Source organism: Saccopteryx leptura, chromosome 11 (genome assembly GCF_036850995.1).
Source record: "Saccopteryx leptura isolate mSacLep1 chromosome 11, mSacLep1_pri_phased_curated, whole genome shotgun sequence".
In the NCBI taxonomy this organism is placed as follows: Eukaryota; Metazoa; Chordata; class Mammalia; order Chiroptera; family Emballonuridae; genus Saccopteryx; species Saccopteryx leptura.
The window spans coordinates 14530131-14543563 of NC_089513.1; the positions used below are offsets into that span (position 1 = coordinate 14530131).

At 43.8% G+C, this 13433-nt stretch overlaps 1 protein-coding gene across 3 annotated transcripts in view; it reads left to right on the forward strand.

Moving 5' to 3' along the window:
• Positions 1-12878, forward strand: part of LOC136383015 (uncharacterized) — a 183760-nt gene extending 170882 nt beyond the window's left edge. For 2 of the 3 annotated variants that reach the window (XM_066352488.1, XM_066352490.1), the window contains 2 exons: positions 4740-4830; positions 12665-12878. In XM_066352488.1, the coding sequence (XP_066208585.1) occupies positions 4740-4830; positions 12665-12731 (158 nt within the window). In that variant the 3' untranslated portion in view covers positions 12732-12878. Of the gene's footprint in view, positions 1-4739; positions 4831-4951; positions 5343-12664 lie in introns of those variants that run through there. The other variant, XM_066352489.1, reaches the window with a different exon arrangement.
• The last annotated feature ends 555 nt before the right edge of the window (positions 12879-13433 follow it).

Sequence of the window (13433 nt, forward strand, 5' to 3'; positions counted from 1 at the left end):
GTGGTCCCCAACCCCCGGGCCATGGACCGGTACTGGTCCATGAGCCATTTGGTACTGGTCCGCAGAGAAAGAATAAATAACTTACATTATTTGTTTTATTTATATTTAAGTCTGAGCGATGTTTTATTTTAAAAAAAAATAACCAGATTCCCTCTGTTACATCCATCTAAGACTCATTCTTGACGCTTGTCTCGGTCACGTGATACATTATCCGTCCCACCCTAAAGGCCGTGAAAATATTTTCTGACATTAAAACGGTCGGTGGCCCAAAAAAGGTTGGGGACCACTGTTTTACAAGACTGAACCTGTCCTAGGACCGAGCAGCCTAATAAAGGCATCCCATTGAGATACCCTGAGGCCCCTCTGTCCCTAGCTGTGTAGACAAAATCTAAAATCTAAGATCTAAGCAGACCCTGTATGGCTGAATTAAAAAGACTGACAATATCAAGTGTTGGCAACAATGTAGAACAAATGGAACACTCATATATTAATGGTAGGAATGCAAAATGGCACAGCCACTTTGGAAAGGTTTGGCCACTTCTTTTAAAGTTAAACATATATTTGCCATGCAACCTTGCAAACAATTTCACTCTCAGGTGTTTGCTCAAGAGAAATGAAATATATCTTCACACATAAACTTACATGTAAAAGTTTACAGCAATTTTATTCATAATAGCCAAAAACTGGGAGCAACACAAATTAAATTAATTGACAATACAGTATAAACAAATTGTGGAATATCCATTCAGTAGAATGCTCTTCGGCATTAAAACGGAATGAGCAGCTAATATATACTGATGGATGAATTTCAAAAGATTATGCTGAATCAAAGCAGCCAGACAGAAAAGACTATGTGATGACACTGATTAAACTCTGGAAAAAGTAAACCTAATGTACAGTGACAGAAAGTGGTCAGTACTTAGCTGGAGCTGGAGTGGGAAGCATCAAAGAGGAGCTCTCAGGGGTGATGGAAATGTCCTCTACTTTGGTTATCATGGGGATTGCACGGGTATACAAATGTGTGCAAACTCATCAGAATGTACCCGCCCAGTAGGTGCAGTTACTGTATAGAAATTACACCGTAATAAGAGTTATGTGAAAAATAGAAGCTATGTCTCATGGTCATGGGACCTGAATGACAGGATCCCAGAAGGAAAGAGGGCATTAAAGTTCTCTTACTTCCCTCCGCTTATTTAACAGAGACCGAGGGCCAAAGAAGTTGAGCTTCGCCTCTCCTCATTCGATTTCCTGACTCACAGTACAGCTTTCTTTCCAATGAATCCTTTGGATTCCCAATCAGGAAGTAACACTGGATACCCAGTATGTTCTAGAAGTGGAACATTTTGCCACGTGGAGCTTGGCATGGAAACATGAGTGTGAACCTCTCCACCTACCTGGAGGAGTCATATATCCATGCTCTCCCCTCCTCTCTCCTCCTCCACCCAAATTTTGCACACCCTTAAGGTCCACCTTGTAGGTGAAGCCTCCTGGGGTCACCCCCATACTGCTCTCTCTTCTGAAACCCCTCAGTAGATCCATATGTGACAAACGACTACAGTAAAACATCTTGAGTTGCTACTTAATTCCTTCATTCCTAATTTCATTTTTATGTTGGCATAGCTTGTCTCTGCAATTTCACTGCCAGAACTGTGTGTTAGGAATAATTTTATGTTCCCTACGTCTGGGCACATAGGAATTACCTGGGAATTTCTAAAAGTATATGAACATCTGGGTCCCACTGTAGCTATTCTGAAATGATGGCTGGAGGGGGGCCTCGGCAATGGAAGTTTCTCACTTGTACCTTGGTACAAAATATGTAGCGTAATTTGCCTTCTAAATCCCACTCATTAGCAAAATGAGACTGGGAACCAGGAGGCTTCTTCTCTGATAGGGAGATGAGATATCAGAAGGGGAGTCTCCTCAAATCTCAAAAGGAACTTAACGACATCCTCTCCCATCAGTCACCCCACCAGCTGCTCTGTTACCTTTCAATAGAAGAGAGACGGAGAACTCCAGACCATTCACTAAAGGCTCTGGCAGGCAAGATTAGAATTAGGCAAGAACTCATTCCTCACTTTGGCAAAAGAGGAAAACAGTTGATATTTACCGCCTTGGGAAGCTGCTCCTTTAAGAGAAATATGGTACTCAGTGCTTGTTCCAGAGTTAAATGTGTCTTTCTGCTCTGTGCCCTGGAGGAAATTGTTCTAGGTGATTCAAACCCTGTCCCTTCCACCTCAGTACAACATTAATCATTCATTCTTCATGGAAGGGCCTAGAAACCCGGCCAAAGTCTGACTCATCACCTCAGTACAGAAGGAACCAAGGATTGGCCGAATCCTCTGTTGGCCTTCTGAACTTGGATGCCTTTCTTGGGAGGCCAGATATTCTGTCATTCTTCACTCCACTTGATCCAACACTCAAGACTGGTTCTCAAGCCTCCAAGCCACCTGGTAGACTTATTTAAAATACACATTTTTGAGCCTCACCCCAGATCCACTGCATCAGAAACACTTGGCTGGGGGGCCTGGAATCTGCATTGCAAATAAGCGTCCAAGGTGATTCTTTTGCCTTTTAAGGTGTGATGACCACTGAAACAATGGCATGAGCACTCAGAGTCAGGAGGCCTGAACGTCAGGGCCCTACCCTGCCGCTTACTAGTAGCATGACTTCAGGCCAGTCATTGAGTCCCTCGGAACCTCCACAAAACAGGACTAATTGTGTGGTGACAGTTAAATCAAGTACATAGGAAATGCTGCACACAGTGGGCAATGCATATGCTTTAGCTGGATTCACAGAGGACCCTCTGCATGACTGATTTATTCTTAACCTTTCATTATGCCAAGTTCCGTGTGTGTGTGTGTGTGTGTGTGTGTGTGTGTGTGTATAGTGAGTGTGACATAAGGAATCCCATGTCCCCATTACCTACTTTCAGCAATGATCAACTCATGGTCAATCATATGTTATCTATACTCCCTGCCAACCTTCTTCCTCAGTTGTTTTTAAGTAAATCCCAGACATCTTATTTTATCCATAAATATTGCAGAATTTATTCTTAAAAATAAAACAAAAAACAACTCAGAACATTGACAGTTATTTCCTAAGGGCATCAAATATTCATTCAGTGTTTAAATTTCCCTGATTGTCTCTCTCTCTCTCTCTCTCTCTCTCTCTCTCTCTCACACACACACACACACACACACACACACACACACGCATGAGCTTGTATTTGTTGACATATCATTTATATCTTTTGAACATAAATGTTCTTCCTGCCTCTCTTTTTATCCCTTGTAATTTTGGTTGTTGTTACAGAAAAAAACTATCTTCTATCTATAGCCATGTTCTCAAAGAGTGGTTTTAATCAAATGGAATTTGTTAGAAATGCAAAATCTCAAGTTCTACCTCAAACCTACTGAATCAGAATTGTCTAGTTCCCAACAGCTCTCCAGGTGATTTCCATGCAGCCGAAGTTGAAGAAGCATTGCTGATTATATCTTTATGGTGTTCCTCAACATGGTCCTTCTCTATAGCTACAGTCATTCATAGTTAGGTCTAAAGGTTTGATCAGAGTTAGGGCTAACTCTTTTTAGACTATTCATAGGTAGGGTTGTTAACCCCCTGCTGTAGATCACATTTGTATGTCGTACCTCTTACTGCAGTGCTTTGAAACGAATCAGTCGATATTTGCGGACCAAACAGCAAAGTTCTTGCCTAATCTCATTCCGTATTTTTCTAACCATTTTTAACCTGATTTCTACACATATCCTTAATTGTTCCACTTTAAAATTATATTTTCACCTGAAATAAACATGAGTCAGTGACCTGTGGTGGTGCAGTGGATAAAGCGTCGACCTGGAAATGCTGAGGTCGCCGGTTCGAAACCCTGGGCTTGCCTGGTCAAGGCACATATGGGAGTTGATGCTTCCAGCTCCTCCCCCCTTCTCTCTCTCTGTCTCTCTCTCCTCTCTAAAAATGAATAAATAAAAAAAAAAACATGAGTCAGTGACTTGGGACCTGAACTGTTTGTGTCCATTAACTTCCTGCCACCTGCTAAGGGAGTCACACCCACTTGCTCGGCCACACCGATGAGAGCGTCGGTTACCGTTCTGGAGTGACTATGATAAATTTGGGAAGACCCCTGCCTAGAAACTGCACTGCTCCCCATACTGCGGCAACTTCACCAGCTGAGATTTTATTTTTTTGTGTTCAAGACATCAGTTCTTGAGTTTATTAGATTTAAAGTAGAAATGCTCCTGAGAGTAACGGATTTACCCATTTTCTGTTATCAGCATCTCACTGGCTGTATTAGTTCCCATAATACAGCCATAAAAAGGATACCACCAGCTTGGTGGCTTAGAACAACAAGAGCTTATTCTCTCACATGAGAGGATATGGAGGCTAGGAGTCCAAAATCAAGGTTATCAGCAGAACCATGCTCCCTCTGAAGTTTCTAGGACAGAATCCTTCCTGGCCTCCTCCAATTTTGGTGGCCACACACATTCCTTGGCTTGTAGCAGCATCACTCAAAATCTCTGCTTACCTCTGTCTTCACATGGCCTTCTTCTGTGTGTCCTCTTCTGAAAAGGACATCAGTCATTGAATTTAGGACCTTTAAGATCCTTAACTAATTTATCTTGTGATTCCAACTAATTGTATCTTCAAAGACCCTAATTCCAAATAAGGTCACCTTCTGAAGTTCTTGATGTATTTGGACCATAACATCTCTTTCTAATCCCTAGGTCCCGCTATTCTGGAGACAGGGATGAAGAAGGAGGAGCCAGGGATCCTTCTGTGCCTCCTCACCTACCTACGAGAAGAATCTGAACATTGGTAATAACAGCTGACGCTTGGCAAATGCTTACTACACGTGAGGCACGTCCTAAGCGTGTGCTGTGCGTGATTCGGGTCATCCTCACTCCTTCTCTGTGTTTCTCCATCTTTGTTTTTTCAGATGATGAAACTGAAGCAGAAAGAGATTAAGTAACCTGCCCAAGCCCCAAGGTCACACAGCTAGAAAGTGACCCCAGAACTCAGGGCTCTGGCCGTTTGCTCTAGAGTCAGCTGGTTCTTCTCAGCCCCCTAAAAAACCCTGGAGAGAAAGGAGAACGTACCTTTATAAATAAAGCCAAATTTGCCTGAGGCCCAGAGTGAGCCCTCCCTAAATGGAAAAGGAGGCTCCGAAGACCTCAGCTCGGGTTCCAGAGAGGACAGGTGATGAGGAGCCAAGCGTGAGCAATCTATAGACACCAGGCGATTCCCGGCACCCTGGCCTCAGCTCTCTGTAAGGCACTCGACGCTGGGCCCGGGCTGGTCAGAGAGAGCAGAGAGAGACGAGGCCGAGGCCTGCGGGACTCCCCCACCTGAGGGTGGCAGTGGGGAGGCAGCAAAGGGGGGAAGGAAGATGGAAGCAAGGCCCCTGGCCTGGAGGGAGGGGCAGGGAGGAGTTCAGGAAGAATGGTGTCATTGTAGGTCCCATCGGTCCCATCGAGACAAAGCAGGCGGGAAGATAAGACAGAGGACGGGCACCGGCCCTGGGTGCCAGGGCGCCCGGGACCTTCAGGAAGACTGACTCCTGGGCGAGTCTGACTGCTGGGGGCCCGCGGCAGCGGGTGCACAGCGGCAGAGGCCGTCCTAAGAATTAGCTGCTTCTTTTGGAAGACTGAGAATAAAAGGAGCAGCAGAGAGCATGAGAACTCAGTAGAGGGGCCAGTCAAGGTAAGGCAGGATCTGAGACTGATTTGTATACACGCATCACGGGCTCCATGGTGGGGCCCAGGCCTGGAGGCGACGGGCGCAGAGAACGGCTAGAGTGCCCAGTGGCAGGGCGGCCCAGCAAGGCAGGTCCACGTGGTGGCCTATGTTGCATCTGTGGAAAATTGGGTTTCTGAAAGGTATTTAACAACATGAAAACTATTTGACATGAAAAATTTTTACTCATAAAATAATATAGGAAAAAGAAGTATCAAACACTATGTTACTTTTGTAAGCATCTTAATAAAAAAAATATCCAATTTATAAAAAAAAAAAACCTCTGTAATGAGTCCAGTTTCCTTGAAAATGTGTGCATGTTTGCACTGGCAGGAAATACACCAGCATACACGTGACTTAACAATTATTTTCTCTATATTCCAAATTTTGAAAAACAAACATTAATGATGATTAAAAGGAGTACAGATGGCTGGTAGCCTTGGCTAAAGTATTAGTATTGTTGTACCTTTTATTCTCTTATCTTGCTGTCTGGAAATGAAGGACATGGCTGGCCCCAGGTGAGGTCCACACAACAATGATCAGACACTGTGTTCCATTTCTGGGCTAGGTGATGGGTGTGCGGAAATGGGGAATGCACAGAGGGCTTTAGAGTCTGGATGGAGAGAGGAAGAAGCACATGAGAAAACAACAGAGCTGTGGTTCTATGGCTTTTGCCCTTAAAGCGGGACTTAATCTAGACCCTGGAGAGTGAAAACGTCGCACTGAAGACTGCCTTGCTCTGGTCTGGAGCATTGATCACTGGTGTGAAGAGGGGAAGCCAGAGGTGTGCTGGGCTGGAGGAGGGAAAAGAAGGCTCCATTCAGCTAGAAGTGGGGGAGTGCTGGGGTCTCAGTGCCTGCTGGACTGTCACCACTGAGTCCGCAGACTTGGTGGTTCACACAGGGCAATGCCCTGCAAGGGTCTGGGAAGCAAGGGGGCTGGAAGGCTATGGCTTCAGTCCCTCCTTTCATGTCTTCCCTTCTTTAACTCTGGAGAAGGGACAGTGCCCGAGAGATGATGGGAGGAGAAGAGAGGGAGCAGAGCCATTATAGAAGGCTAATATCTACAATCAGTTGGCTTTAATTAAAGGGGATTACCTTCAAGAGTATGGGTGGGCTTCATCCAATCAGTTGAAGGCCTTAAGAGCAAACAATGAAGTTTCTTGAAGAAGCAATTCTACCTTAAGACTGCAGCATCAACTCCCACCTGACTTTTCAGCCTTACCAGCCTGCCTTACAAATTAGACCTGCCAGCCCAGCCCCCCTAATCACATGAACCTGTTCCTTAAAATAAATTGATCAATAATATATCCATCCGTTATCTATATATTATCTGTTATCTATCTATCTATCTATCTATCTATCTATCTATCTATCACTTATTTGTTCTGTCTTTCCAGAGAACCCTGACTGACATAGCCTCCTATTAGCCAGAACTACGGAGAAGCCAGCTGGCAGAGGAGCCTGAGAACTGCAGTTCATTGGGATTCCAAGCAGAGTAGGGAAGACTGGGGAACGAATGCAATTAGCACAGTCACTTACCTAGAATGACATCCAGAGCTCTTCTTGTTTCACGTTTTCCTCAAACGTTCCTCTCTACTACATATCCCAGGTGTTTACAAAGAGCACCTCACCTTTTGTGAGCATTTACGAGGTACCACGCCCTGTGCCAAGTACTTTACATGTAGTATCTCACTTAATTCCATTGACTATCCAAAAAGGAAGATACTGGTATTATCTCTATTGTGCAGATGAAGAAACTGAAAGAAGAAGGCACTGAGGGTTTAAGCAACATGCCCGAGGTTGCACAGCCAGTTAGTTGTGGAGCTGGGATGGCATCCCAGCCTCCTGGCTCCTCCCTTCAGACCTAGAAGGAGTCTAGTTAAAAGACTGTCCATCCGGGAATCCCACAGCTCTAGGTTTGAATCTGGGGTCTATTATTTACTGTTCTCATGATGTCGAGCAAATCTGTAAACCTTGCTCAGATTTTGTTTACTCATCTACAAAAGGAGGCTGTCAGACAGAGTTGAAACGATCAGATGAGATCATGTCTGTCCACGTGCTCTGCCCACAGAGTGGAACACAAACCCAAGCTCATTCTCACTCACCTTTCTGTCCTTTCTCTCCAAAGGAGTTACTCCGTGTCTTTCCCTTTTTGCTTCACTGCACACTGCTGCTATTTTCATTTTCTTTCACCCAAGTTACACCAACTGATTTTTGCCCAGCTTGACTCCCAAATATGGTGGAGGGTGGTGCCTTGGACACATCACCATCAACTAGTCCTGAGGCTGGAAGGAAACAATGCATGTTTTACTGTGTCTGGTGCCCTGGCTTTAGAAAGTGCAGAAGCAGCCTCCCAAAGCAGGAAGCGTTTTTCTAGAGGCACTGAATTTGCTTCCAGCAGGCTCTTCCCGATGCCTTTCATTGAAAAAGGGGTGTGTATCCACCTCCTCCTAGCCGTGAAAACCTGTGTTCACAGTTAGCTGCTTTTTTTATACACAGTGCGTGGATCAGGCAGTAAAACATGGCTTTTTGGTTTCTTTTCTCCACGTATTGATTGCTGTTCTGAATTTTCCATTCCAGCTTTGTCCTGCTATGATTTATTTTTAGAATAGAAGGCAGGTCATTCTTCCTCGGGCCTCTCTTCCTTTCTTTTGTTGTTTTTCATTTTTACCTACCTACTAAGAAGAGAAGAATAGTCATAGGATCCTAAACTATTAGAGAAATAATCCAGGTCTATATTTCTCAAACTGGAGGATACATCCTCTGGGGGGTCTGTGGCCATGTATCAGAGAGTAGTTTTTAAAATACAAATTAAACAAGGAACAGCTTTCTGGAGCATTATTTTACCCAAAGATTTAGCAGTGAATATTTTTATATTAAAACAAACTAAGATTTATTATGGAGTTGACTGCAAAATCCACATGAAGTTTTAGGTCAAAAACAGACTTTTAACTCAAGGACTTCAAGTAGCGGAAGACAGGGTGAGTCCTGCACACCAAACATTGATACCTCCAGCTCTCAGGATCTGTTAAGCAGCCTGTAATCTCAGGCTAGAGGTTGAGGGCTTCTTCTGTGGAGAATCTGAAAGGCCCAAAGAAAATATGGACTTTAATAACTTTGGGGGAACCCACCCCCAAATAAAAAGGCAAGGTTTCTGCTCAATCTGTTATTTCTGCCACGCTTTTAAACAGCGCAGAACCACTCGATTCTTGGGTATGGTGGATCAGCCACTGCATCTCTGCCTCCTTTCAGGCCCTCTTTCTATACTCTAATACCTGGCAAGCTAAAAAAACCTACATTTCCCAGACTCCCGTGCAGCTAGGGTATGAGAAGATATTTGATTCCACCAACAAAAAGCACTTGAACAATTCTGAAAGATGGAAGGGAAGTAGAGGCCATCTTCTTGATGCTTTGGGCTGCTTTTCTGTGAGCAAGTGTCCTACAGGAGCCCTCCCAGGGCTTTGTGGGAAGTGAGTGACTGTTGAGGCCTCCTGAGTCATGGCAGCTTCCTGATCTTTGGATTGCATCTCTGGCAAAGTGCTTGAATTTAATTCTTCCTGTGGCAGCCTCTTGACTCCCTGTCTCTGAATGAGACAAAGTAGTGGCTCCCTTGGGAGGTAGTTCTCTGAAGTTATTAGGAGCTCAGCATAAATTCTAGAGCCCAGTCCTCCAGCCCTTCCACTGATTTTGAAAGCAATGAACTCCCTGTATTAAATCCCTTTATTCTTTAATATATAGAGTGATATTTGCTTATGGCCAGCTCCTAAACCTTGACCAATACAGTATTAGGTGGCTTTAAACTACTATCAAGTCTCTTTAATTCTAAAACTCTGGAGTTTTAGCTGAAAATATGGCTAACTAGCATAATACTATTTCCCAGTCTCCCTTGAAACTAGATGAGACCATGTGACTAGGTTCTGGCCAATAGGATACGATCAGAACTGATGTGGGCCACCTCTAGATCATGCCTTCAAAGGGGATGGGCATGTGCTCCCTTCCTCTTTCCTCTTTCCATCTGGGTAGGATGCAGCTGTGATGGTGGGAGCAGAGGCAGCCAGCTTGGACCCAGAAATGAAAACCGTTTGTTGAAGCTGGCAGTCACATGACCAGAACAACCTATGCCTGGACAAATATGTGTCAAAAAATAAAATTCTATAATGAAACTAGGGTTTTGGGGAGTTCTTATAGCAGCTTAGATAGAAATTTAACATGTAGAACTTGTAATTTGGGGAAAGTATCCAATAGGAAAGACAAACTGAAAGGAACAAGGAACTGGGAAAACAGACAGTATATAGAACAGGAGACTCTTTTTAAAAGAACCCAGAATCAGCACTCTCAGGGGAAGAAGAAAAGCTGATATATCCATGGGGGAAAAACCCAGAATGATTGATTTTAAAAGGAATATTCAGAAATTTTTAAAAAAAAGCTTTTAAAATCAAATAGCCAAACATTTTTAAAGTCAGATTGGAGAACAAGTTAAGGAAGTCTTCCAGAAGGAACAAAAAGTCAAAGAGAAGGAAAATAGAAAATTTGGACATAGTTTTAGTCGTTCCAAGATCTTACTAATAAGAATTATTGTGAACAAACACCAAAAAGTGGAAGAGATGAAATAATTAAATAAAAGGAAACTTCTCCCTATAGAAGGATATGAATTTCTAAATTTAAAGGACAAATTAAGTGATTATTACAATGAACTGTATCAGTCTCAGAACACCCTGTGTAAGGCGGAGTCTCGAGCTGTCAAGAGGGAAAGCCATGCTCATCCATAAAGTGCCAGCAGTCAGGGTGACATCAGATTCTCAACAGCAACACAGGAAACTGGACGGCACCGGAACACCATCAAAATTCAGAGAGAGAATGATTTTCAGTTTAGAATTTTCCCTCCAGCCAAATTATCAATAAAATGTGCCCATTATAGGAAAAAGGAGTATTTTTAGATATGTAAGATATGAGATATTCTTTCATTCATCTTTTAGAAGGAAGCAGATGAAATGCAATCCTTCCCAATGAGGGCATAAACCCAGAAAGAAGGGACATGAGATATAAAAGACAATAAATGGGAGAGAGGCTGTTACGAGGTGAATTATGTCTCTCAAAAATTCATGTTGAGCCCTGGCCAAGTGGCTTAGTGTACAGAGTGTCATCCAGGTGCTCTGAGGTTGCAGGTTCAATCCTCAGAGCATGTATGAGAAGCAATCAATGAGTCTACAACTCAGTGGAACAAGTTGATGCTTCTCTCTTTTAAAAATAAAATTACGGGTATACAACATAATCAACAGTTCAAATGCTATAGAACAGTTTACCTGAAACCTATGTACTCTTATTGATCAATGTCACCCTGTTAAATTTAATTTTCTAAATAAAATTTAAAAAATAAAATAAAATTGCCCAATTCCTTTTCCTTACCCAGAGTAGAGATAGAAAATAACTTTCTGTGCTTTATACCTGACAGCCTTCTCTTCACTTTAACTGTTTCCAGGCATTTTCTTGCATCTGTCATTTCCCTGTCCCTTTAATCATTTCCATCACTGTTTTCTGTTCTCATTCCAGTTTCTCCTCAGCCATCCAAAGAAATGACAATCACATCAGGTCTGCTCCATGAAGCACTGAAGGCAGTTTGCTTCCCGGCTAGGTGGCATTCATTTGATGCCATTCATGGAATTCATACGGCTTCTCCTGCCATCCGAGGGTCTGTTGAAACCTACATTTAGGTCCCATTTTTCCAGCCTGACCTACAATCTTGACAAAGACCAATCTTGTGTTTGAGTAGTTCGGTTTGATTCCTGAGTCCTGTTTCATGTGTCTGCATTGCACTAGCCTGTTTTCTGTGCGTTGTTCAATGTGTTATATGACCCATGGATAGTTTGCATTATTAAAATTCTGTCATCTCAGCTACAGATAAAGATGGGTGAACTGAGGACCATCTATCTATTCCCTTCTGGATCTCTCTTGCTCTTTCTCTCTTCCTCTCTATTGATTCTGAGAAAATGGCAAACATCGGAGGCAGATTCTGGTGTCAACTCTGCACTGACCCAATCTCAGGTGGTACGAATACCAAATGTGATTCTGCCATTTTGAATGAATGGGGCAGCAAATAGCTGAGTATTTCCTGGTTGCCTGTTTGCTATGAAGAAGGAGGGCTGGGGTTAAGCCAGTCTCCTTGTGCCAGGTTCCTAAGGGTGCAGTTCATATGCCTGAGCATCCATCTATCCATCCACCCATTCAACAAACATTTATTAAGCGCCATGGTACACAAGTGTAAGGGGCACAAAACAAATGTTGACCAGATAAAATTGTGTGACAATGAATGTCACATCGCTGAGGTGATGGAGTAAAGGGAAAAAGAAGGTGGCGGAACTGGGTCCCCTGCCATCTTGTCTGAGAGCCCCAGGGTTCTTGACCCCTGGCCTGAACCACGGCAGGCCGGCTTGTCACTGAGCCTGTCACGTGGGGCCGAAGCAAACGCCTCGCTGAGGTCTCAGGTCGATTACATCTATTGCTTTCACCTTATCTACATGGCCTGTCACTCTATCATAGGAGGAAATTAAATTGGCCCGACTTGATTTACTCTTTACACGGCTGTGTCCATGAGCTCCCAGGCTGTGCCCCCTTCTGGCTGACTGCACATTGATTGCTTGATGATTTGTTCTAGCATCTTCCCTAGGAGTCAGGTTAAGTTTATCGGGCTCTAAGGAATATGGTTGTTTTTTTCTGCTTCTTTAAAAACGGGCATCATGTTAGTTCTTTGTAAGGGTCCTGCGGTAATGCCCCTTTTCTCGGAAGTACTCGGAATAATTGCTGGTCCTTCCCCAGTGTCCCTGCCATTTCTCCGCCTCCATTCAATCGAGTGGCATGAGTCCCTGTGGGTTTAGTTTCGGTCAGCTTTTTGCAAAGGATGGTCTGCTCCGTTTCAGGTATACTGGCCCCAGCTGTGTCGCATGGGGCGGGACTCCATGCCTGGGAAACAGCCCCAAGAGTTAAAGACAAAGGAAGGCTCAAGGAAGGAACTGGACCCACCTGCCACTGGTAGGGCCGACAGGAGACCAGAAATCTCGAGAATTATTGGGAACTGCTTCCACACGAGACAAAACGTCTGCTTGTGGTTGATTTCTCAGTGTAACCCACAGACCTGACGGTAAAATGTAACATCTTTTGGTAAAGACAGAAGTAAAAATACGCATTAAAACCTCTGCTATTTTAAACCCTCTGTTACCTGCTTGCCCTCTTTGTCCATCGGGAACGGGGTGTTTTTCTGTTTGTTTGTTTGAAAAAGATTCTGTGTAATGTAAAGGAAGAATATTTCTGGTAAATTTCACAAGCCTGTCTGAGCTTTCTGGCCCGTGCCTTCTTGGCTGGAGCACTTCCTTGTCCCCTCCCCTGATCTCTTCCCTCTCTTCTCCCTGCTTCATGGTGCCTCCCCACAGAGGTCCCTGATCACAGCTCCTGCTGCAGCTCCTCTCGTCCTTCCTGATCCAGTGTTTGTCCCAGGCCCCCCGAGCCTGCTGTTTAAAAAGTGCTGGCTTTCCCCCCATAGTTTCTGATTTACTTCATTTCTTTCCTCCATTAGATAGTCAAGAACTTCTTATGAATTATGTGCAGATTTCACATTTCTATCATCTTTTGTTGCTTTCCTGTGACCGGTCAAAAGTGCACCATGACTTTACAGACACATTGTATTGTGGT